Here is a 26,653-nt window from a genome sequence, read left to right as displayed (position 1 = left end):
TCATTCTTGTGGGCTGTCTAAGTGCCAACAATTTTAAGCTCACTTTGAGAATTTGAATTAATTTATGGACTCACACCTATCGCAAGGGCAACACCGTCAAAAAAATATCGGATTAAATCTTAGAAGTAATATAAGAAAAGGAAAGTTTTTTAACTTTTCAAAATTCAAAAAAAGAAACGTTGCCGTATTCCTAATCTCACGGGGAAAAGGTGAAAAGCATGTCCTTCCGATCCTGAATCCTAATTTCCTTTCTTTGTTGTTGAGGCGGTGGAGAATCCTAATATATTTTCTTTAAATCCCAGACCGTTCTTCCAGTGGGGCTTTTGAGCTCGGACTCCTCACATTGCTTCTCTTACGCCTGTCCAGGGTTTACGATAATTGGTGCGAGCCATCTTGAAGAGGGGGCAGCTGGGTAGTTTCCGCCACGGCCGCGAGAGAACGAACATTGACCTGATTTTTTCAGGCAGCCGATGATACGAATGTTGTCAATCTGTATGTATTCTCAATTAGCACGGCTTCTCTTCCTTTTCCTCACATCATATTCTATCAGTCACCAATGAAACCCTAACTTTCCTCGAAAAGTTGTTTGGGAATCACGAGAAAAAGAGAACATCGGTTCGATTTATTGGTATATGAAACGTTGAATTGTAAAACTACGGGTTTCGATTACATGTTGGGTTTTTTGACAGCGAAGGGAATCGCAAGAGAAAAAGAGAGCATCGGATCGATTTATGGGTATATGAAACTTTGAATTGTGAAACTATGGGTTTTCATAATCTGACCTAAATGGTCATGGTTTGTAGGCGCAACAGGCTCTGGTGCTTCGGAACGGCATTGCATAGGAGAGCATGTATGCCGCCGAGAAAGTATGATGATGGCGATATCTTTCACGTCTTTGCTCATGGGCGAAAATCTCACATCTCGATGTGAGTATCTGTCCCTTCCTTCCTCGGTCTTTCTATCTTATGGAACTGTGTTGTTGTCTTTATATATATGTGTTCTCCATCATCGATTCATAAGAACTTGGTTCTATAGAGCATTGTATTCATGTGGGTTATTTTTTATTTTGGCCTCGATTCATAAGAACTTGGTTCTACACCATCATCATTCGTAAGAACTTGGTTCTGTAGAACATTGTATTCATGTGGGTTATTTTTTTGGGCCTCGATTCATAAGAACTTGGTTCTACACCATCATCGATTTGTAAGAACTTCGTTCTGTAGAACATTGTATTCATGTGGGTTATTTTTTTTGGCCTCGATTCATAAGAACTCGGTTCTGTAGAACATTGTATTCGTGTAGTGTTTTTTTTTGGCCCAATAAACTCCAGCTGTCTTCGATGGTTTTTCCTTTTGTTGCAGCAGTTAGTATTTCATGTTTATATCCACAATTTTTTTGTCATGTGAACATGATTGGAGCCATCTCTGTTGATGTATTGGTTGTGCAAATTTTTTGTGCCTTCTTTTTTGTGGGTCCCCATCAACAGCTTGATGCTGTGCTTGAAGTGAAAAATTTGATGTCTGAAACTTGAATTAAAAACTAGTTCAGAACAATATGGTTCATGTGGGATGATGTTGGATTTGCTCAATGACATATGTTTGGACAAACTCTAGCCTCTTTCTTGCATAATGATATTCCATTTGGTCTTATCATCTACCATAACTATGAATTTGAAAGGAATATCTTATGAAACTCCCAATGGGTTGTTGCCCTTTGCGGGCATAAGTTTAAGCATGGCCACGGTAAATTTATGGAAGTTTTGAAGGCTACACAATAAAAGAGGCTTTTGTTTGTCTAAACATGTGTCCTTGGGCGGACCTTCTGTACGTGTTATCTCTGCTATTTGTAAATTTGACATCTTTTCATACATGTGGAAGTCTTGGACGATGTAAATGATACCATTCTTGGTCGTGAGAATTTTTGTGCTTTTTTGGTGGGTTCCCATGAATAGCTTAATGCTGTGCTTGGGGTGGAAAAATGGTGTCCCTAATTTGAATTAAGAACTAGTTCAGAAAAATATGGTTATGTGGGGTATGATTTTGGAGTTGCTCAATGGCGCATATGTTTGGACAAATTGTAGCCTCTTTATTGCATAATGATCTTCAATTGGGTCTTATCAACTATAATGTTGAATATGAAAGGAATATCTTATGATATTGGCAATGGGTCGTTGCACTTCGCGGGCATAAGTTCAATCGTGGCCTCAGTAAATTTATGGAAAATTTGAACATTATGCAATAAAAGAGGCTGTTCTTGTCTAGACATGTGTCGTTGGGTGACATTTCTGTACTTGTTCTCTTTGCCTGCACAAAGTTGACATTTCTTTTTTTTGTGTCGTTTACATGTGGAAGTCTTGGACGGTATACTCAGTACAATTCTTTGTCATGCAAGTATTTTTCGTGGGTTCTTGTGAAGTGAACAACTTAATGTTGTGCTTTTAGCTGGAAAATATGGTGTTTGTGATATGAATTGGAAAATAGTTCTGAAAAATATGATTAATGTCAGGGATGGTTTTGGATTCGCTCAATTTCATATGTTCATGCAAACACTAGCCTCTCTATTGCATAATGATTTTCAATTTGGTTGTACCAACCATATCAATGAATTTGAAAGGAATATCTTATGAAACTGGCAATGGGTTGTTGAGTACAATTTCTGGAAGTGTTGAAAATTATGCTGTAAAAGAGGCTTTTGTTTGTCAAAACATGTGTTGTTGGGCATAACTTTTATACGTGTTCTCTTTGCTTTGCGCAAATTTGCTCTTTTTTGCATTGTTTACGTGTGAAAGTCTTGGACGGTGTACTCGGTACTATTCTTGGTTATGCAAGTGTTTTTTTATGCATCTTTTGTGGGTACTAGCAAATATCTTAATGTTATGCTTTAGCTGGAAAATCTGGTGTCCATATTGATTTGAGTTGGGAGCAAGTTCTAAAAAATATGGTTTTTGTTGGGGATGATTTTTGATTTGCTCAATGTCATATTTTTATACAAATACTAGCATGGTCTGATGCTTTTACTAAGTTGAAAGGAATATCTTTTGAAATTGGCAATTTTTTGTTGCCCTTTGCATGCATAAGTTTAAGCATGACCATATTACACAGATAAGCATGGCCCGATGCTTTTACTAAGTTGGGTTTCCCTTCTATTGGTTGTGCCTGGTTGATTCCTCTATAGTAATAGAGCTTGTAGTCTGTATTCTGATTATGATTTGTCCATGCATTATCGGTTATAAACTAGAAGCACGGACACGACACGAGAAACCCTCCTTGAATGCATTTTAATGGTGTTTCCAGGTGTTTGAGAAGTTTACTTTGGGCCAAGTTTTTGTTTTCTAAAGAGAGATTAATAATCCCCTTTTCCTGTGGATGTTGTTTGGGAATTTGGACGTCAGCTTTTGGAATTTGTGGCATGTGTGTGGAACATTGTATTCATGTGGGTTATTTTTTTTGGCCTCGATTCATCAGAACTTGGTTCTACACCATCATCGATTCGTAAGAACTTGGTTTTGTAGAACATTGTAATCATGTGGGTTATTTTTTTTGGCCTCGATTCAAAAGAACTTGGTTCTACACCATCATCGATTCATAAGAACTTGGTTCTGTAGAACATTGTATTCATGTGGGTTTTTTTTGTTGGCCTCGATTCATAAGAACTCGGTTCTGTAGAACATTGTATTCATGTACATTATTTTTTTTGGCCCAATAAACTCCGGCTGTCTTCGAAGGTTTTGTCCTTTTGTTGCAGCAGTTAGTATTTCGTGTTCATATCCACAGTTTTTTTGTCATGTGAACATGATTGGAGCCATCTCTGTTGATGTATTGGTTGTGCAAATTTTTGTGCCTCTTTTTTTGTGGGGTCCCCATGAACAGCTTGATGCTTTGCTTGAGGTGAAAATTTTGATGTTCGAAACTTGAATTAAAAACTAGTTTAGAACAATATGGTTCATGTGGGATGATGTTGGATTTGCTCAATGGCATATGTTTGGAAAAACTCTAGCCTCTTTATTGCATAATGATATTCCATTTGGTCTTATCATCTACCATAACTATGAATTTGAAAGGATTCCCAATGGGTTGTTGCCCTTTGCGGGCATAAGTTTAAGCATGGCCACGGTAAATTTATGGAAGTTTTGAAGGCTACACAATAAAAGAGGCTTTTGTTTATCTAGACATGTGTCCTTGGGCGGACCTTCTGTACGTGTTATCTCTGCTATTCGTAAATTTGACATCTTTTCATACATGTGGAAGTCTTGGGCGATGTAAATGATACCATTCTTGGTCGTGAGAATTTTTGTGCTTTTTTGGTGGGTTCCCATGAATAGCTTGATGCGTGCTTGGGATGGAAAAATGGTTTCAGTAATTTGAATTAAGAACTAGTTCAGAAAAATATGGTTCATGTGGCGTATGATTTTGGAGTTGCTCAATGGCGCATATGTTTGGACAAATTGTAGCCTCTTTATTGCATAATGATCTTCAATTTGGTCTTATCAACTATAATGTTGAATATGAAAGGAATATCTTATGATAATGGCAATGGGTCGATGCACTTCGCGGGCATAAGTTCAATCATGGCCTCTGTAAATTTATGAAAAATTTGAACTTTATGCAATAAAAGAGGCTTTTCTTGTCTAGACATGTGTTGTTGAGTGACATTTCTGTAGGTGTTCTCTTTGCCTGCACAAAGTTGACATTTCTTTTTTTGCGTCGTGGAAGTCTTGGGCGGTATACTCAGTACAATTCTTGGTCATGCAGGTATTTTTTGTGGGGTCCTGTGAAGTGAACGACTTAATGTTGTGCTTTTAGCTGGAAAATATGGTGTCTGAGATTTGAATTGGGAAATAGTTATGAAAACTATGATTAATGTTGGGGATGGTTTTGGATTCGCTCAATTTCATATGTTCATGCAAACACTAGCCTCTCTATTGCGTAATGATTTTCAATTTGGTTGTATCAACCATATCAATGAATTTGAAAGGAATATCTTATGAAACTGGAAGTGGGTTGTTGAGTACAATTTCTGGAAGTGTTGAACATTATGCTGTAAAAGAGGCTTTTGTTTGTCAAAACATGTGATGTTGGGCATAACTTTTATACGTGTTCTCTTTGCTTTGCGCAAATTTGCTCTTTTTTGCATTGTTTACGTGTGAAAGTCTTGGACGGTGTACTCGGTACTATTCTTGGTTATGCAAGTGTATTTTTATGCATTTTTTGTGGGTACTAGCGAACATCTAAATGTTATGCTTTAGCTGGAAAATCTGGTGTCCATATTGATTTGAGTTGGGAGCAAGTTCTAAAAAATATGGTTCATATCGGGGATGATTTTGGATTTGCTCAGTGTGATATTTTTATACAAATACTAGCATGGTCTGATGCTTTTACTAAGTTGAAAGGAATATCTTATGAAATTGGCAATTTTTTGTTGCCCTTTGCATGCATAAGTTTAAGCATGACCATATTACACAGATAAGCATGGCCTGATGCTTTTACTAAGTTGGGTTTCCCTTCAATTCGTTGTGCCTGGTTGATTCGTCTATAGTAATAGAGCTTGTAGTCTGTATTCTGATTATGATTTGTCCATGCATTATCGCTTATAAACTAGGAAGCACGGACACGACTTGAGAAACCCTCCTAGAATGCATTTTAATGGTGTTTCCAGGTGTTTGAGAAGTTTGGGCCAAGTTTTTGATTTTCTAAAGAGAGATTAATAATCCCCTTTTCCTGTGGATGTTGTTTGGGAATTTGAACGTCAGCTTTTGAAATGTGGATTGCTCTTGGTCTCTGCTTTATCACTTTTTGTTTCCTTAGCAATCATAAATTCTTTATATTGGCAGGATTTATATGTCCAGTGTTGCATTAAGCTTCTTATTTACGTAAATTTTTAGTTTAACTTTTTCTCTATGATGCGTCACACCAGCAAATATTATGCTTGTCTGCTGAATACATAAAAAATGCCTGGCTACAAGATATACGGAACGTTACAATTGAAAAACAAATTAGCTGATGTTGGTCTTTAATCTTTATTATTGAGAGGGTTGAAATTGTGAAAAAAAAATCCTTGGAAGGATTCCCAAGAGTTCTCAAGATGACGCAAATTTCCGGTGCTTGCCGAAGTCGAGTGCCATTAAGCTGATTGAGTTTGACAGTAGTGCATTTCGGAATCAATGCCATAGCTCCATTGATTCCACAGGGCATTACTGATTCCCTGATGTTGTACTTGGTAGGTGCTAGTCATGGCCATTAAATTTACTGGCCAGGACTGAGCCAAGTTTGGTTCCGACACTGCACTGGTTCTCTTTTTGTGTTGTTCTACAGAACTTGGTTCTGTAGAACATTGTATTCATGTGGGTTATTTTTTTTGGCCTCGATTCATAAGAACTTGGTTCTACACCATCATCGATTCATAAGAAGTTGGTTCTGTAGAACATTGTATTCATGTGGTTTTTTTTTTGGCCTCCATTCATTAGAACTCGGTTCTTTAGAACATTGTATTCATGTAGGTTATTTTTTTTGGCCCAATAAACTCCAGCTGTCTTCGAAGGTTTTTCCTTTTGTTGCAGCAGTTAGTATTTCGTGTTTATATCCACAGTTTTTTGTCATGTGAACATGATTGGAGCCATCTCTGTTGATGTATTGGTTGTGCAAATTTTTTGTGCCTCTTTTTTTGTGGGTCCCCATGAACAACAGCTTGGTGCTGTGCTTGAGGTGAAAATTTTGATGTCCGAAACTTGAATTAAAAACTAGTTCAGAACAATATGGTTCATGTGGGATGATGTTGGATTTGCTCAATGACATTTGTTTGGAAAGACTCTAGCCTCTTTATTGCATAATGATATTCCATTTGGTCTTATCATCCACCATAACTATGAATTTGAAAGGAATATCTTATGAAACTCCCAATGGGTTGTTGCCCTTTGCTAAGCATGGCCATGGTAAATTTATGGAAGTTTTGAAGGCTACACAATAAAAGAGGCTTTTGTTTGTCTAGACATGTGTTGTTGGGTGGGCCTTCTGTGCGTGTTATCTATGCTATTTGTAAATTTGACATTTTTTCATAAATGTGGAAGTCTTGGACGATGTAAATGATAGAATTCTTGGTCATGAGAATTTTTGTGCTTTTTTGGTGGGTTCCCATGTACAGTGTGCTTGAGGTGGAAAAATGGTGTCCATAATTTGAATTAAGAACTAGGTCAGAAAAATATGGTTCATGTGGGGGATAATTTTGGATTTTCTCAATGGCACGTATGTTTGGACAAATTGTGGCCTCTTTATTGCGTAATGATATTCAATTTGGTCTTATCATCAACTATTTTAAGTTGAATATGAAAGGAATATCTTATGATATTGGCAATGGGTCGTTGAACTTCGCGGGAAAAAGTTCAATCATGGCCGCAATAAATTTATGGAAAATTTGAACGTTATGCAATAAAGGAGGCTTTTCTTGTCTAGACATGTGTCATTGGGTGGAATTTCTGTACGTGTTCTCTTTGCCTGCTCAAAGTTCACATTTCTTTTTTTGCGTTGTTTACATGTGGAAGTCTTGGACGGTGTACTCCCAGTACAATTCTTGGTCATGCAATTGTTTTTATGCGTTTTTTGTGGGTTCCTGTGAACAACTTAAATGTTGTGAAAAATATGGTGTCCGTGATTTGAGTTGGGAAATAGTTCTGAAAAATATGGTTAATGTCGGGGATGATTTTGGATTTGCTCAATGTCATATGTTCATGCAAACACTAGCCTATCTATTGCATAATGATTTTCAATTTGGTTGTATCAACCATATCAATGAATTTGAAAGGAATATCATATAAAACTGGCAATGGCTTGTTGAGTACAATTTCTGGAAGTGTTGTACATTATGCTGTAAAAGAGGCTTTTGTTTGTCAGAACATGTGGTGTTGGGCATAACTTTTATAAGTGCTCTATTTGCTTTGTGCAAATTTGCTCTTTTTTGCGGTTGCTTACATGTGGAAGTCTCGGAAAGTGCATTCGGTACAATTCTTGGTCATGCAAATGTCTTTTAGTATATTTTTTATATGTGGGTTCCCATAATGTTGTACTTTAGTTGAAAAATCTGGTGTCCCTTGAATGCCTTTAAATGGTGTTACCAGGTGTTCGAGAAGCTTGGGCCAAGTTTTTTATTTTCTAAAGGGAAATAAATACTCCCCTTTTCCTGTGGAACTGGTTATTATGTTGGCAGATGATATGTTTCTATGTTACTGGCTTGAATGCACATATTAATTCCTGGCACACAAAGCAATATGCGAGTTTAAGTCCTATATCTAATTGTCTGGAGAGGAGATTTCCCTTTGAAGGTGAACACTTTTTAAATTGCATTGAGTATGTATTGAAGAAGGCTACACAATGCCAAGAGACAAAATATATATCTCATTAAAATGGTTTGCTAAGCAATGAAAAGCTGATACTAGTTCACTCTAAGACAGTGAATCTAATCAATGCCCTCACACTTTGAGATACTCGAGGCATTGCCTGTGTACTTTAATTTGGATAAGCTGTTTGTAGCGGGGGAATGTATGATCTGAGATGGGCTATATGCATTCACAATGATTTAGTAATCATTGATTGTCATATACTTTCGGTCAAGGATGTCCCGTATAGTATCCTTATTTTCATGTTGTACTTGTGTTGACTCGTATTTTGGTTTGTTCATGTGGCATTATTTTTGTTTACCCTGCGATCGATCTGGGCGGTTTTGGTTTGTGCAATAATGTAAACGTCAATAACCTCTACTTGTGTAGGCGTGTTTGCTACTTGAGTCTTAAGACTCTTAGTATTTGCCTTGTTAGGCCTTACACATAACATTTCTAGACTAATATTTGGAACCTCTTCAGATATCATTTCATTTCAGGTTATGAGGCTATTCCAAATCAAAAGGACAAGTTGCAGAATGTAACTAGATTCTGTTCTGACTCCTGAATCCCAATATCAGTGTACTTTCATTTTGCTACTGAGATTGATTACTTTTCTCCTGGTGCAGAGATTTGTGTAATTATTGTAATGGGAAGTAGGGAAGTTGTTCAATCATTAGGCCTTTACAAAGAAAGATTCGAGGTTAGTCTGACTCCCGTTTATTTATGTTTTGATCTTGGAGGGATGTCTTTCCCCCTTATTTTTAATGTCTTGTGATGTCTTATAGTGCAATCTGCTGGAGGACTGGAATAATGCCAAACATGTTGCCTCTACAAAACTGCTATCACAATCAATTTCATTCTTTCCTTTGTTTTTTAAAACAGAGCACTGGCAGTTTGTTCCTTAAAAAGATCACTATCAATTCCAAACCTGCACAATTTGGTCCATAACTATGAAGGGAATATGTGATTTGGATGGCAGAAGTTATATACTAATTTTTGCCTTTTCGTCAAGTTCTCAAGTCTTTTTGATTCTTTGTGCTGCTGTGTGCAAATACGAAGCTGGTTTGCATTGTCAGTATTCTAATGTTATTTACCCAGTTTTTTTTTAATATGCCTATCCAGTCATATTAAAGAAACAGAGCACTAGCAGTTTGTTCCTCAAAAAGATCACTATCAGTTCCAAACCTGCACAATTTGGTCCATAACTATGAAGGGAATATGTGATTTGGATGGTAGAAGTTATACTAATTTTTGCCTTTGGGTCAAGTTCTCTAGTCTTTTTGATTCTTTGTCAAGCTGTGCGCAAATACGAAGCTGGTTCGCATTGTAAGTATTCTAATATCTAATGTTATTCACCCAATTTTTTTTAATATGCCTATCCAGTCATATTAAAAAAACAGAGCACTAGCAGTTTGTTCCTCAAAAAGATCACTATCTGTTCCAAACCTGCACAATTTGGTCCATAACTATGAAGGGAATATGTGATTTGGATGGTAGAAGTTATACTAATTTTTCCCTTTTGATTCTTTGTGCAGCTGTGTGCAAATACGACGCTGGTTTGCATTGTAAGTATTCTAATGTCATTCACCCAGTTTTTTTTTAATATGCCTATCCAGTCATTTTCCTGTGAATCTTGTTCAGGGAATTTGCTTTTGGAATATGTGGAATCTTTGTGGGTTGCTCTAGGCTTATGCTTTATCACTTTTTTCCCCTTAGCAATCATAAATTCTTTATATTGGCAGATTTTATTTGTCCCATGTTATCATTAAGTTTCTTGTTTACTTAAATTTTCTGGTTTAACTTTGTCACTATGATGTATAATACTCGCAGGTATGCATGATTTACTCTTAATCCACATTGACAGTGGCATCTCTCGGCATCAATATGTGATTTGGATGGTAGAAGGTTTACCAGTTTTTGTCTTTTAGTCGAGTTCTCAAGTTATGTTGATTCTTTGTGCAGCTGTGTGCAAATAAGAAGTTGGTTTGATTACCGCAGTCACCTTTGCATTGTAAGTATTCTAATATTATTCACCCAATTTTTTTTAACATGCCTATCGAATCATTATCTCTGACTTATAAGTTTTTATGGATTGAGAATTCAACTTTGCCTTTTGTAGTGCTAGTTGCGAGCGGCTGGATGACTTCCAGCTAATTTTTCCATTCTCTTTATCGTTAATGGGTTGAGTTCTACTATCCAATTCTCTATTTCTATGTTGTAGTGCCTAATTGGTTGTTGATTTTGCTTTTTCCTAGATATGCGTAGCCTGATGCTTTTACTGAGTTGGGTTTCCCTTCGATTGGTTGTGTTGGTTGATTCCTGTATAATAGTAAAGATTTAGTCTATATTTTGCAGGCAGCCAGTGAGATTCAGACCGAGGATCCAATTGTTGGTGATGGCATTTGGCCTGTATTGCAGAAAGCTTTTTCCATGGCACCAAGGTGGCCATGGAACAACCTTATCCCTGTGCAAATGCTCCATCTCACGCTTTAATAAGCACAGACGCACAGACACATTCAGTTTTGCCTTTTATGACTTCACTTTCTCCTTTTCTTACCATGTGAAAATCATATAAAATTAAAAGTTACATTTTAAACTTCCATACTGGTTCTGTAGGGCTTTGGATCACTACTGAATGTGGAAAATTGCAAGAGTCTCCTTGTGAAATTGCCATCTTGCCTCAAGGATTTCGTTTTGCTGTAGATTTGCCAGATGGCCCATCACGTGGTTATGTAGCTGAGATATTTGGCACCCACTTTCAACTTCCTGATCTTGGCCCAATAGGTATCAAGTCTCAGTCAGTTGTGATTTACAACTGAATGAAATGAATTTGTTTTTTGTTGTATATCAACCCCTTAATGTTTTCTTTTGAAGTCTAGCACACTGTGGGCACAATTCTGATTAATGTAGGTGCTAATGGTCTTGCTCTGCTCCAAGGGATTTTCTTCTTTCATTAGCCTGGTTTGGTGGGGAACTTTTTACTGCAAGACAAGGTTTTTCACCTTTCAAGGTGAGTTCTACTGCAATAGTCCTGAGACATAATCTCTTAACATCATGCATAAAGTGGGGTAGCTTTGCTACATAAACTCTTTTTTCCCCCTTATTCTCCAAGCAAGCTGTCTTGGGGAATTCTGTTTTGCTTGAGAGTATGATCTCAACAAGTTCTGCCCTTATAACACTGTCCTTCGCATGGATAAGTTTAAGCATGGCCAATAGAAGGGAATATCTTATGAAAAAGACAATGCATTGTTGCCCTTCGCATGGATAAGTTTAATTTGCACCCTTAGCATGTCTATGGAATTTACAATTCTTGGTCGTGCAAATTTTTATGCCTCTGTTTTTTGTGGCTTCCCATGAACAGCTCGATGTTGTGTTTGAGGTGGAAAATTTGGTGTCCATAATTTGAATTAAGAACTAGTTTCAGTAAAATATGGTTCATGTGGGAATGATGTTGGATTTGCTTGATGTCATATGTTTGGACAAACTCTAGCCTCTTTATTGCATAGTGATCTTCAATTTGGTCTTATCATCTACCATAACCACGAATTTGAAAGGAATTTACTATGAAACTGACAATGGGTTGTGCCCCCTTTGTGTGCATAAGTTTAAGCATGGCCACGGTAAATCTATGGAAGTTTTGAAGATTACACAATAAAAGAGGTTTTTGTTTGTCTAGATATGTGTCGTTTGGGCAGACCTTCTATACATGTTATCTCTGCTATTCGTAAATTTGACATTTTTTCATACATGTGGAAGTCTTGGACGATGTAAATGATATAACTCTTGGTCGTGAGAATTTTTGTGCTTTTTTGGTGGGTTCCCATGAACAGCCAGCTTGATGCTGTGCTTGAGGTGGAAAAATGGTGTCCCTAATTTGAATTAAGAACTAGTTCAGAAAAATATGGTTCATGTGTTGGATTTGCTCAATGGCATATATGTATGGACAAATTGCAGCCTCTTTATTGCATAATGATCTTCAATTTCGTCTTATCAACTATAATGTTGAATATGAAAGGAATATCTTATGATACTGGCAATGCTTCGTTGCACTTCGCGGGCATAAGTTCAATCATGGGCACAGTAAATTTATGAAAAATTTGAACGTTATGCAATAAAAGAGGCTTTTCTTGTCTAGACGCGTCGTTGAGCGGAATTTTTGTACGTGTTCTCTTTGCCTACACAAAGTTGACATTTCTTTTTTTGCATCGCTTACATGTGGAAGTCTTGGACGGTGTACTCGGTACAATTCTTGGTCATGCAAGTGTTTTTTTTATGGACTTTTGTGGGTTCCTGTGAACAAATTAATGTTGTGCTTTGGCTGGAAAATATGGTGTCCATGACTTGAGTTGGGAAGTAGTTCTGAAAAATATGGTTAATGTCGGGGATGATTTTGGGGTTGCTCAATGTCATATGTTCATGCAAACACTAGCTTCTCTATTGCATAATGATTTCCAATTGGGTTGTATCAACCATATCAATGAATTTGAAAGGAATATCTTATGAAACTGGCAATGGGTGGTTGAGTACAATTTCTGGAAGTGTTGAACATTATGAACATTATGCTGTAAAAGAGGCTTTTGTTTGTCAAAACATGTGGTGTTGGGCATAACTTTTATAAGTGTTCTCTGCGCAAATCTGCTCTTTTTTAAGTTGTTTACATGTGGAAGTCTTGGATAATGTACTCGGTACAATTCTTGGTCATGCAAGTGTATTTTTATGCACTTTTTGTGAGTTCTTGTGAACATCTTAATGTTATGCTTTAGCTGGAAAATCTGGTGTCCATGATTTGAGTTGGGAGCATGTCTTTATACAACCGCTTGCCTCTTTATTGAGTAGCTTTTGGAATCTGTAGCATCTGTGTGGATTGCTCTTGGCTTCTGCTTTATCACACTTTTTCCCTTAGTGATCATAAATTCGTTATATTGGCAGGATTTATTTGTCCAGCAGATATGCTTGATTTTTAATCCACACCAGCCTGAAGCGAGAAAATATTATGCTCGTCTTCCAAATACATAAAAATACCTGACTGCAAGGTATTCGGCAGGTTAGAATTGAAGAAATAAATTACCCGATGTTGGTCTTTATTATGGAGGGTTGAAGTTTTCAAAAAAAAAATTCTTGGAATGATACTCAGGAGTTCTCAAGATGATGCAAATTTTCGGCGCTTGCTGAAGTCAAGTGCCATTAAGCTGATTGAGTTCGGCATTACTGCATGTCATAATCAATGCCATAGCTCCATTGTTTCTGCAAGGCATTACTGAGTCCCTGATGTGTACTTGGGTAGGCGCTAGTCCTGGCCATTAAATTTACTAGCTGAGCCAAGTTTGGCTCTGCGACTGCACTTCTTCTCACTTTCTTTCTTTACCCGGAAAAGAAGAGAGAATATTGCATATTTGTCCCATAACTTGTTTCCAGTCTCGTTGTATTTGACTGAAACAGAGGAAGCGAAGGGAAGCATACAAATAGTCTAGAGCTGCGTTTGGGTTGGTCCATGAAAATTCCTTCAATTTGCAGATAATATGAATGGTGCAATCTTCTTGGCATTAAAATGTGGCAGGTTTCTTCGTTTTATTTTGGCTTTATATTCAGAATGGATGTGGGGTGATGTGGGCGATATTTTAGTAGATTGGCCTGTACCATTAGAGCATAAACAGCTTCTTGTAGTGGGAGATTCATGATGGTGAAGCCTTCTTTAAGAGGTGGCAATGGTGGTGTAGAATCACCGCTCTTAGTTTCTTCTTCTTCTTCTCTGTCAGACATTCTTTCAAACACAGACAGTGCAAGCAATAGTTAGAAAATGGGAAGGATTTCTCTGAGGTGGATGATGAAATATTGATGTAGTGTTTGGATCCTGAAATTTCTGATTTCGGTTGGCAGTTTAAAACAAGTGTGTGTGACACGTTGGATCAAAAAGTATACGTATGGGGATGGGGAGATGGAATTTTCTAAGCTAAACTCTCCGGAATTCTTAAATCTAAACCATTGGATGCATCTTGTGGTGGTAGAATAAACACTTACAATTTAACTTTTCGAAAAGATAATATAAAGTAGGAAATGATGTGGAGATGGTAACACGTGTCCACATCATAAATAAAAGGTTTAGATTTAATCAATTAGCATAAATTGCTTGAATTTGTGGGTGTGTTGATTAATTTATATAATTTCAAGTTAAAAAAAAAAAACAAATAGTAGCGTGCCATGGACTCTCACCTATTGCAGCGGCAAGTCGGCAACATGTTAAAAAATATCGAATTTAAATCTTAAAAATCAAAAAAAGAGACGTTGTTGAGGCGGTCGAGAATCCCTATTCTCACGGGGAAAAGAAAAAAGTCTTCCGATCCTGAATCCTGATGTCCTTTCTTTCATGTTGAGGCGGTGGAGAATCCTAATTAGTATATATTTTCCTTATTAATCATACGCCTATCTGATTACAAAGTAAATCCCAGACCGTTTTTCCAGTGGGGCTTTTGAGCTTCGATTCCTCACGTTGCTTCTGTTACGCTTGCCTAGGGTTTACGATGACTGGTGCAAGCCACCTTGAAGAGGCGCAACTAGGTAGTGCCGGCCAGGGGTCGCCAGAGAAGGAACATTGACCTGATTTTTTCAGGCAGCCGATGATACTAATGTTGCCAATCTGTATGTATTCTCAATTAGAACGGCATCTCTTCCTTCTCCTCACATCAGATTCTATCAGTCACCACTGAAACCCTAACTTTACTCACAAAATTGTTAGAGTTGTTTGTTTGTTACAGATATTTAAATAGGTATACAGAATCACATAGTTCTGGTGAAATTGAAGGGATGGAGAGGAGGGAGTCAGGAAAAGACCTCGGCTTTGTGGGGGACGTGGCACCTACAGAATCAGAGGTTGGTTCGATTACAGTTGGGGTTTTTTGTCAGCGAAGGGAATCGCAAGAGAAAAAGAAAGCATCGTATCGATTTATGGGTATACGAAACTTTGAATTGTGAAACTACGGGTTTTGTTAATCTGACCTAGGTGGTCATGGTTTGTAGGAGCAACAGGCTCTGGTGCTTGGGAACGACATTGCACAGGAGAGGCATGTATGCCGCCGAGAAAGTATGATGATTGCGATCGCGATCACGTCTTTGCTCTTGGCAAAAATCTCATATCTCGATGTGAGTATCTGTCCCTTCCTTCCTTGGTCTTTCTATCTTGTGGAACTTTGTTGTTGTCTTTATATATATGTGTTCTCCATCATCGATTCATAAGAACTTGGTTCTGTAAAACATTGTATTCATGTGGGTTATTTTTTTTGGCCTCGATTCATAAGAACTTGGTTCTATTCCATCATCGATTCGTAAGAATTTGGTTCTGTTGAACATTGTATTCATGTGGGTTTTTTTTTTTTGGTCTCGATTCATAAGAACTTGGTTCTACACCATCATCGATTCATAAGAACTTGGTTCTGTAGAACATTGTATTCATGTGGGTTATTTTTTATTTTGGCCTCGATTCATAAGAACTTGGTTCTACGCCATCATCGATTCATAAGAACTTGGTTCTGTAGAACATTGTATTCATGTGGGTTATTTTTTATTTTGGCCTTGATTCGTAAGAACTTGGTTCTACACCATCATCGATTCGTAAGAACTTGGTTCTGTAGCACATTGTATTCATGTGGGTTATTTTTTTTGGCCTCGATTCATAAGAACTTGGTTCTACACCATCATCGATTCATAAGAACTTGGTTCTGTGGAAGATTGTATTCATGTGGGTTATTTTTTTGGCCTCGATTCATAAGAACTTGGTTCTACACCATCATCGATTCATAAGAACTTGGTTCTGTGGAAGATTGTATTCATGTGGGTTATTTTTTTGGCCTCGATTCATAAGAACTCGGTTCTATAGAACATTTTATACATGTAGGGTTTTTTTTGGCCCAATAAACTACAGCTGTCTTCGAAGGTTTTTTCCTTTTGTTGCAGCAGTTAGTATTTCGTGTTTATATCCACAGTTTTTTTGTCATGTGAACATGATTGGAGCCATCTCTGTTGATGTATTGGTTGTGCAAATTTTTTGTGCCTCTGTTTTTGTGGGTCCCCATGGACAGCTTGATGCTATGCTTGAGGTGAAAATTTTGATGTCCGAAACTTGAATTAAAACTAGTTCAGAACAATATGGTTCATGTGGGATGATGTTGGATTTGCTCAATGGCATATGCTTGGAAAAACTCTAGCCTCTTTATTGCATAATGATATTCCATTTGGTCTTATCATCTACCATAACTATGAATTTGCAAGGAATATCTTATGAAACTCCCAATGGGTTGTTGCCCTTTGCGGGCATAAGTTTAAGCATGGCCATGGTAAATTTACGGAAGTTTCGAAGGCTAAGAGGCTTTTGTTTGTCTAAACATGTGTCCTTGGACGATGTAAATGATACCATTCTTGGTCGTGAGAATTTTTGTGCTTTTTTGGTGGGTTCCCAAGAATAGCTTGATGCTGTGCTTGGGGTGGAAAAATGGTGTCCTTAATTTGAATTAAGAACCAGTTCAGAAAAATATGGTTCATGTGGGGTATGATTTTGGAGTTGCTCAATGGTGCATATGTTTGGACAAATTGTAGCCTCTTTATTGCATAATGATCTTCAATTTGGTCTTATCAACTATAATGTTGAATATGAAAGGAATATCTTATGATACTGGCAATGGGTCGTTGCACTTCGCGGGCATAAGTTCAATAATGGCCTCAGTAAATTTATGGAAAATTTGAACGTTATGCAATAAAAGAGGCTTTTCTTGTCTAGACATGTGTCGTTGGGTGACATTTCTGGACGTGTTCTCTTTGCCTGCGCAAAGTCGACATTTCTTTTTTTGCGTCGTTTACATGTGGAAATCTTGGACGGGTATACTCCGTACAATTCTTGGTCATGCAAGTTTTTTTTGTGGGTTCCTGTGTAGTGAACTACTAAATGTTGTGCTTTTAGCTGGAAAATGTATGCTGTCTGTGATTTGAATTGGGAAATAGTTCTGATTCTGAAAAATACGATTAATGTCGGGGATGGTTTTGGATTCGCTCAATTTCATATGTTCATGCAAACACTAGCCTCTCTATTTCATAATGATTTTCAATTTGGTTGTATCAACCATATCAATGAATTTGAAAGGAATATCTTGTGAAACTGGCAATGGGTTGTTGCGTACAATTTCTGGAAGTGTTGAACACTATGCTGTAAAAGAGGGTTTTGTTTGTCAAAACATGTGGTGTTGGGCATAACTTTTATACGTGTTATCTTTGCTTTGCACAAATTTGTTCTTTTTTGCGTCGTTTTTGTGTGAAAGTCTTGGACGGTGTACTCGGTACTATTCTTGGTTATGCAAGTGTATTTTTATGCATTTTTTGTGGGTACTAGCGAACATCTTAATGTTATGCTTTAGCTGGAAAATCTGGTGTCCATATTGATTTGAGTTGGGAGCAAATTCTAAAAAATATGGTTCATATCGGGGATGATTTTGGATTTGCTCAATGTCATATTTTTATACAAATACTAGCATGGTCTGATGCTTTTACTAAGTTGAAAGGAATATCTTATGAAATTGGCAATTTTTTGTTGCCCTTTGCATGCATAAGTTTAAGCATGACCATATTACACAGATAAGCATGGCCTGATGCTTTTACTAAGTTGGGTTTCCCTTCTATTGGTTGTGCCTTGTTGATTCCTCTATAGTAATAGAGCTTGTAGTCTATATTCTGATTATGATTTGTCCATGCATTATCGCTTATAATCTAGGAAGCACGGACACGACACGAGAAACCCTCCTTGAATGCATTTTAAAGGTGCTACCAGGTGTTTGAGAAGTTTGGGCCAAGTTTTTGATTTTCTAAAGAGAGATTAATAATCCCCTTTTCCTGTGGATGTTGTTTGGGAATTTGAACATCAGCTTTTGAAATCTGTAGCATGTGTGTGGATGGCTCTTGGTCTCTGCTTTATCACTTTTTGTTTTCTTAGCAATCACAAATTCTTTATATTGGCAGGATTTATATGTCCAGTGTTGCATTAAGTTTCTTATTTACGTAAAGTTTTTGTGTTAACTTTTTCTCCATGATGCATCACACCAGCAAATATTATGCTCGTCTGCTGAATACATAAAAAATGCCTGGCTGCAAGATATTCGGAACGTTACAATTGAAAAAACAAGTTTTTGTTTTCTGGTGCTTGCCGAAGTCGAGTGCCATAAAGGTGATTGAGTTTTGCAGTAGTGCATTTCAGAATCAATGCCATAGCTCCATTGTTTCCACAAGACATTACAGAGTCCTGATGTCGTACTTGGTAGGTGCTAGTACCGGCCATTAAATTTACTGACCAGGACTGAGCCAAGTTTGGCTCCGACATTGCACTTCTTCTCACTTTCTTTCTTTACCCGGAAAAGCAGAGAAAATTTGTATATTTGTCCCATCACTTGTTTCCAGTCTCATTGTATTTGACTGAAGCAGAGTAAGCGAATGAAGCATACAAAAAGGCTAGAGACGCGTTTGGTTGGTCCATGAAGGTTACTTCAATTTGCGGATAATATGAATGGGGCAATCTTCTCGGCATTAAAATTAGCAGCCCAACAGACCCATCGCTGGTTTCTTTGATTTATTTTTGGCTTCGTATTCAGTCTGGATGTGTGGTGTGGGCAGTATTTAATAGATTGGTCTTGTGCCATTAGAGCATAAAACAGCTTCTTGTAGTGGGAGATCCATGGAGGTGGAGCCTTCTTTAAGAGGTGGTAGTGGTGGTGGTGTTGTAGAATCGCCACTCTTAGTTTCTTCTTCTTCTTCTTCTCTGCCAGACATTCTTTCAAACATGAACATCTTTTCATACATGTGGAAGTCTTGGACGATGTAAATGATACAATTCTTGGTCGTGAGAATTTTTGTGCTTTTTTGGTGGGTTCCCATGAATAGCTTGATGCTGTGCTTGGGGTGGAAAAATGGTGTCCGTAATTTGAATTACGAACTAGTACAGAAAAATATGGTTTATGTGGGGTATGATTTTGGAGTTGCTCAATGGCGCATATGTTTGGACAAATTGTAGCCTCTTTATTGCATAATGATCTTCAATTTGGTCTTATCAACTATAATGTTGAATATGAAAGGAGTATCTTATGATACTGGCAATGGATCGTTGCACTTCGCGGGCATAAGTTCAATCATGGCCTCTGTAACTTTACGGAAAATTTGAACGTTATGCAATAAAAGAGGCTTTTCTTGTCTAGACGTGCGTCGTTGGGTGAAATTTTTGTACGTGTTCTCTTTGCTTGCACAAAGATCACATTTCTTTTTTTTTGCGTCGTTTACAAGTGGAAGTCTTGGACAGTATACTCAGTACAATTCTTGGTCATGCAAGTATTTTTTGTAGGTTCCTGTGAACAACTTAATGTTGTGCTTTTAGCTGGAAAATATGGTGTCCGTGATTTGAGTTGGGAAATAGTTCTGAAAAATATGGTTAATGTCGGGGATGATTTTGGATTTGCTCAATGCCATATGTTCATGAAAACACTAGCCTCTCTATTGCATAATGATTTTCAATTTGGTTGTATCAACCATATCAATGAATTTGAAAGGAATATCTTATAAAACTGGCAATGGGTTGTTGAGTACAATTTCTGGAAGTGTTGAACATTATGCTGTAAAAGAGGCTTTTGTTTGTCAAAACATGTGGTGTTGGGCATAACTTTTATACATGCTCTCTTTCCTTTTGGCAAATTTGCTCTTTTTTGCGGTTGTTTACATGTGGAAGTCTTGGAAAGTGCATTCAGTACAATTCTTGGTCGTGCAAATGTAATTTAGTATATCTTTTATATGTGGGTTCCCATAATGTTGTACTTTAGTTGGAAAATCTGGTGTCCCTTGAATGCATTTAAATGGTGTTACCAGGTGTTTGAGAAGCTTGGGCCAAGTTTTTTATTTTCTAAAGAGAAATAAATACTCCCCTTTTTCCTGTGGAACTGGTTATTATGTTGGCAGATGATATGATTTCTATGTCACTGGCTTGAATGCACATATTAATTCCTTGCACGGAAAGTAATATGCGAGTTTAAGTCCTATATCTAATTGTCTGGGGAGGATATTTCCCTTCGAAGGTGAACACTTTTTAAATTGCAATGAGCATGTATTGAAGAAGGCTACATAATGCCGAGAGACAAAATATATCTCTCATTAAAATGGGTTGCTAAGCAATGAAAAGCTAATACTAGGTTCACTCTAAGACGGTGAATATAATTAATGCCCTCGCACTTTATGATACTCGAGTCATTGCCTGTGTACTTTAATTTGGATAAGCTGTTTGTAGCGGGGGAATGTATGATCTGACATGGGCTATGCATTCAGAATGATTTAGTGATCAGTGATTATCATAAACCTGCCTTGTTAAGCCAAGTACACAGAACATTTTTAGACTAATATTTGGAACCTCTTCAGATATCATTTCATTTCAGGTTATCAGGCTATTCCAGATCTGCATATCATGTTTAGATTTGCAAAATAAGTTGCCAGGACAAGTTGCAGAATGTAACTAGATTCTGTCCTTGACTCCTGAATCCCAATATCCCAATATCAGTACTACTTTCATTTTGCTACTGAGATTGATTGGTTTTCTCCTGGTACAGAGAAATTTGTGTAATTATTATAATGGGAAGTAGGGAAGTTGTTCAATCGTTAGGCCTTTGCAAAGAAAGGAATATGTGATTTGGATGGTAGAAGTTATACTGATTTTTCCCTTTTGGTCAAGTTCTCTAGTGCTTTTGATTCTTTGTGCAGCTGTGTGCAAATGTGAAGCTGGTTTGCATTGTAAGTATTCTAATGTTATTCACCCAGTCATTTTTAATATGCCTATCCAGTCATTCTCTCTTTTTATGGAGAATTCAACTTGCCTTCTGTAGGTATGCATGATTTACGCACATTGACAATAGCATCTCACGGCATCAATATGTGATTTGGATGGTAGACGTTTTACCAGTTTTTGTCTTTTGGTCAAGTTCTCAAGTTATGTTGATTCTTTGTACAGCTGTGTGGAAATACGAAGTTTGTTTGATTACCGCAGGCACATTTGCATTGTGAGTATTATAATATTATTCACCCTATTTTTTTTAACATGCCTATCCAACCATTATCTCTGACTTATAAGTTTTTTTGGATTGAGAATTCAACTTTGCCTTTTGTAGTGCTATAGTTGCGAGCGGCTGGATGACTTCCAGCTAATTTTCCATTATCTTCATTGTTAATGGGTTGAGTTCTAATATCTGTTTCTCTATTCTATGTTGTAGTGCCTAATTGATTTAATGATTTTGCCTTTTCCTAGATACGCATAGCCTGATGCTTTTACTGAGTTGGGTTTCCCTTCTATTGGTTGTCTTGTTTGATTCGTGTATAGTAGTGAAGCTTTAATCTATATTTTGCAGCCAGCCCATGAGATTCAGACCGAGGATCCAATTGTTGGTGATGGCATTTGACCTGTATTGCAGAAAGCTATTTCCATTGCACCAAGGTGGCCATGGAACAACCTTATCCCTGTGCAAATGCTCCATCTCTCGCTTTAAGCACAGACGCAGACACATTCAGTTTTGCCTTTTATGACTGCACTTTCTTCTCTCTTACCATGTGAAAATAATATATAAATTAGAAGTTACATTTTAAACTTCCATACTGGTTCTGTAGGGCTTTGGATCACTACTGAGTGTGGAAAATTGCAAGTGTCTCCTGGTGAAAGTGCCATCTTGCCTCAAGGTTTTCGTTTTGCTGTAGATTTGCCAGATGGCCCATCACGTGGTTATGTAGCTGAGATATTTGGCACCCACTTTCAACTTCCTGATCTTGGCCCGATAGGTATCAAATCTCAGTCAGCTGTGATTTGACAACTGAATGAAATGAATTTGTTTTTTGTTGTATATCAATCCCTTTATGTTTTCTTTTGAAGTCTACCACACTGTGGGCACAATTCTGATTGATGTAGGTGCTATTGTGCTAATGGTCTTGCTCTGCTCCATGGGATTTTCTTGTTTCATTAGCCTGGTTTGAAGAAGATTACAAGCCAGGTTATACTATTGTAAAAAAATTTGGTGGAGAACTTTTTACTGCAAGACAAGATTTTTCACCTTTCAAGGTGAGTTCTACGCTATAGTCCTGAGACATAATCTCTTAACATCGTGCATAAAGTGGGGTAGCTTTGCTACAGAAACCTTTTTTTTCTCATTCTCCAAGTAAGCTGTCTTGGGGAATTCTGTTTTGCTTGCAGTATGATCTCAACAAGTTCTGCCCTTATAACACTGTCCTTCACATGGATAAGTTTAAGCATGGCCAATAGAAGGGAATATCTTATGAAAAAGACAATGCGTTGTTGCCCTTCGCATGGATAAGTTTAATTTGCATGGTCCACCCTAAGTATATCTATGGAAGTTACAATTCTTGGTCGTGCAAATTTTTATGCCTCTTTTTTTGTGGGTTCCCATGGACAGCTCGATGTTGCGCTTGAGGTGGAAAATTTGGTGTCCATAATTTGAATTAAGAACTAGTTTCAGAAAAATATGGTTCATGTGAGAATGATGTTGGATTTGCTCAATGTCATATGTTTGGACAAACTCTAGCCTCTTTATTGCACAGTGATCTTCAATTTGGTCTTATCATCAACCATAACCATGAATTTGAAAGGAATATACTATGAAACTGACAATGGGTTGTTGCCCTTTGCGTGAATAAGTCTAAGCAAGGCCACGATAAATCTATGGAAGTTTTGAAAGTTACATAATAAAAGAGGCTTTTGTTTGTCTAGATATGTGTCGTTTGGGCGGACCTTCTGTACGTGGTATCTCTGTTATTCGTAAATTTGACATTTTTTCATACATGTGGAAGTCTTGGACGATGTAAATGATACAACTCTTGGTCGTGAGAATTTTTGTGCTTTTTTTGTGGGTTCCGATGAACAGCTTGATGCTGTGCTTGAGGTGGAAAAATGGACAACTCTTGGTTGTAAGAATTTTTGTGCTTTTTTGGTGGGTTCTGATGAACAGCTTGATGCTGTGCTTGAGGTGGAAAAATGGAGTCCGTAATTTGAATTAAGAACTAGTTCAGAAAAATATGGTTCATGTGTTGGATTTGCTCAATGGCGCATATGTTTGGATAAATTGTAGCCTCTTTATTGCATAATGATCTTCATCTTCAATTTGGTCTCTTCATCAACTATAATGTTGCATATGTTTGGTTCAACTATATGTTGATTTTCAATTTGGTCTTTTCTTGTCTAGACATGTGTCGTTGAGTGGAATTTCTGTATGTGTTATCTCTGCCTGTGCAAAGTTGGCATTTCTTTTTTTGCATCGCTTACATGTGGAAGTCTTGGACGGTGTCCTCGGTACAATTCTTGGTCATGCAAGTGTTTTTTATGCATTTTTGTGGGTTCCTGTGAACAAATTAATGTTGTGCTTTGGCTGGAAAATATGGTGTCCGTGATTTGAGTTGGGAAATAGTTTTGAAAATTTTGGTTAATGTTGGGGATGATTTTGGATTTGCTCAATGTCATATGTTCATGCAAACACTAGCCTCTGCATTACATAATGATTTTCAATTTGGTTGTATCAACCATATCAATGAATTTGAAAGGAATATCTCATGAAACTGGCAATGGGTTGTTGAGTATAATTTCTGGAAGTGTTGAACATTATGCTGTAAAAGAGGCTTTTGTTTGTCAAAACATGTGATGTTGGGTATAACTTTTATACGTGTTCTCTTTGCTTTGTGCAAATTTGCTATTTTTTGCGTTGTTTACATGTGGAAGTCTTGGACGGTGTACTCGGTACAATTCTTGGTGTGTATTTGTATGCATTTTTTGTGAGTTCTTGTGAACATCTTAATGTTATGCTTTAGCTGGAAAATCTGGTGTCTATGATTTGAGTTGGGAGCATAGCTTTATACAAACGCTAGCCTCTATTGAGTAATGATTTTCAATTTGGTCTTATCAACCATCGGTATAAATTTGAATAGAATATCTTATGAAACTGGCAATGAGTTGTTGCCCCTTTGCATGCATAAGTTTAAGCATGACCATTTCAATTTGATCTTATCAACCATCGGTATAAATATGAAAGGAATATCTTATGAAACTAGCAATGAGTTGTTGCCCCGTTGCATGTATAAGTTTAAGCATGACCATAGTACATGGATAAGCATGGCCTGATGCTTTTACTAAGTTGGGTTTGCCTTCTATTGGTTGTATTGATTGATTCCTCCGTGGTAATAGAAGCATACAAATAGTCTTGAGCCACGTTTGGTTGGTCCATGAAAATTCCTTCAATTTGCAGATAATATGAATGGTGCAATCTTCTTGGCATTAAAATTGCGGCCCAACAGACCCATCGTAGGTTTCTTTGATTTATTTTTGGCTTCATATTCAGTATGGATGTGTGATGTGGGTGGTATTTTAGTATATTGGTCTGTACCATTAGAGCATAAACAGCTTCTTGTAGTGAGAAATTCACGGTGGTAGAGCCTTCTTTAAGAGGTGGTAACGGTGGTGGTATAGAAAGTTTATTATTTGTGCTGGTTGATTCCTCTATGGTAATAGAACTTGTAGTCTGTATTCTGATTATGATTTCGGACACGGGCACGGGACACGACACAGACATAGGACACGACACGAGAAACCCTCTATGAATGCATTTGATTCGTGTTACCAGGAGTTTGAGAAGCTTGGGCCAAGTTTTTGATTCTAAAGAGATTAATAATCCCCTTTTCCTGTGGATATTGTTTAGGAATTTGGACGTCAGCTTTTGGAATCTGTAGCATGTGTGTGGATTGCTCTCGGCTCCTGCTTTATCTATTTTTTTACCTTAGCAATCATAAATTCTTTATATTGGCAGGATCAGCAGCGGATATGCTTGATTTTTACTGAAGCCCGAAAATATTATGCTCATCTCTTGAATACATAAAAATGCCTGGCTGCAAGGTGTTCGGCACGGTACAATTGAAAAGGTAAATTACCCGATGTTAGTCTCTTTATTATATAGAGGGTTGAAATTCTGGGAAAAAAAATATCCTTGGAATGATGCCCAGGAGTTCTCAAGATGATGCAAATTTCTGGTGCTTGCCGAAGTCGAGTGCCATTAAGCTGATTGAGTTTGGTAGTACTGCATTTTAGAATCAATGCCTTGGCTCCATTGTTTCCACAAGGTATTACAGAGCTCCTGATGTTGTACTTGGTAGGCGCTAGTCTTGGCCATTAAATTTACTGGCCAGGACTGAGCCAAGTTTGGTTCCTCCACTGCACTTCTGCTCACTTTCTTTTCCCAGAAAAGGAGAAAATATTGCATATTTGTCCCATAACTTGTTACGAGTCTCATTGTATTTGACTGAAACAGAGGAAGCAAAAGAAGCATACAAATTCCTTCAATTTGCCCATAATATGAATGGCGCAATCTTCTTGGCATTAAAATGTGGCAGGTTTCTTTGTTTTATTTTTGGCTTCGTATTCAGTATGGATGTGTGGTGTGGGTGGCTTTTAGTAGATTGGTTTGTGCCATGTATGATTGGATTCATTTTGGAATCTGTAGCATGTGTGTGGATTGCTCTTGGCTCCTGCTCTCTTTTTTTACCTTAGCAATCATAAATTCTTTATATTGGCAGGATCAGCAGCACATATGCTTGATTTTTACTGAAGGCCGAAAATATTATGCTCATCTCTTGAATACATAAAAATGCCTGGCTGCAAGGTGTTCGGCACGGTACGATTGAAAAGATAAATTACCCGATGTTGGTCTTTATTATATAGAGGGTTGAAATTCTGGGAAAAAATATCCTTGGAATGATACCCAAGAGTTCTCAAGATGATGCAAATTTCTGGTGCTTGCCGTAGTCGAGTGCCATTAAGCTGATTAATTTTGGTAGTACTGCATTTTAGAATCAATGCCTTGGCTCCATTGTTTCCACAAGGTATTACAGAGTCATAGCTCCATTGTTTCCACAAGGTATTACAGAGCTCCTGATGTTGTACTGGGTAGGCGCTAGTCCTGGCCATTAAATTTACTGCACGTCTGCTCACTTTCTTTTCTCAGAAAAGGAGAAAATATTGCATATTTGTCCCATAACTTGTTACGAGTCTCATTGTATTTGACTGAAACAGAGGAAGCGACAGAAGCATACGAATAGTCTAGAGCTGTGTTTGGTTGGTCCATGAAATTCCTTCAATTTGCCCATGTGTGGTGTGGGTGGCTTTTTAGTAGATTGGTCTGTGCCATTAGAGCATAAACAGCTTCTTCTAGTGGGAGATTCATGGTGGTGGAGCCTTCTTTA

At 37.5% G+C, this 26,653-nt stretch overlaps 1 protein-coding gene across 33 annotated transcripts; it reads left to right on the top strand.

Moving 5' to 3' along the window:
• The first annotated feature begins 206 nt into the window (after positions 1 to 206).
• Positions 207 to 26,557, top strand: LOC119989204 (homogentisate 1,2-dioxygenase-like). Of its 33 annotated transcripts, XM_038834585.1 has the most exons (9): positions 207 to 492; positions 690 to 735; positions 804 to 926; positions 10,724 to 10,887; positions 10,985 to 11,152; positions 11,279 to 11,378; positions 13,298 to 15,235; positions 15,383 to 15,505; positions 25,225 to 26,532. In XM_038834585.1, exons 1-6 carry the CDS (start codon positions 471 to 473, stop codon positions 11,323 to 11,325), a joined length of 570 nt encoding a protein of 189 aa, XP_038690513.1. In that variant the 5' UTR covers positions 207 to 470; the 3' UTR covers positions 11,326 to 11,378; positions 13,298 to 15,235; positions 15,383 to 15,505; positions 25,225 to 26,532. The 33 variants fall into 33 exon arrangements, 22 of the variants coding, with proteins under 22 accessions (XP_038690513.1, XP_038690517.1, XP_038690516.1 ...); XM_038834589.1 differs by lacking the exons at positions 10,724 to 10,887; positions 10,985 to 11,152; positions 11,279 to 11,378; positions 13,298 to 15,235; positions 15,383 to 15,505 and adding exons at positions 21,775 to 21,860; positions 22,031 to 22,198; positions 22,290 to 22,475 and having other exon boundaries at positions 25,225 to 25,336; positions 25,988 to 26,557; XM_038834588.1 differs by lacking the exons at positions 10,724 to 10,887; positions 10,985 to 11,152; positions 11,279 to 11,378; positions 13,298 to 15,235; positions 15,383 to 15,505 and adding exons at positions 21,775 to 21,860; positions 22,031 to 22,198; positions 22,290 to 22,475; positions 22,574 to 22,742 and having other exon boundaries at positions 25,225 to 26,557.
• The last annotated feature ends 96 nt before the right edge of the window (positions 26,558 to 26,653 follow it).

This window comes from Tripterygium wilfordii, chromosome 21 (genome assembly GCF_013401445.1).
Source record: "Tripterygium wilfordii isolate XIE 37 chromosome 21, ASM1340144v1, whole genome shotgun sequence".
Taxonomy (NCBI): domain Eukaryota; kingdom Viridiplantae; phylum Streptophyta; class Magnoliopsida; order Celastrales; family Celastraceae; genus Tripterygium; species Tripterygium wilfordii.
Note: the sequence above shows the minus strand (reverse complement) of the source record. Positions and strands in the feature narration are given on the sequence as shown.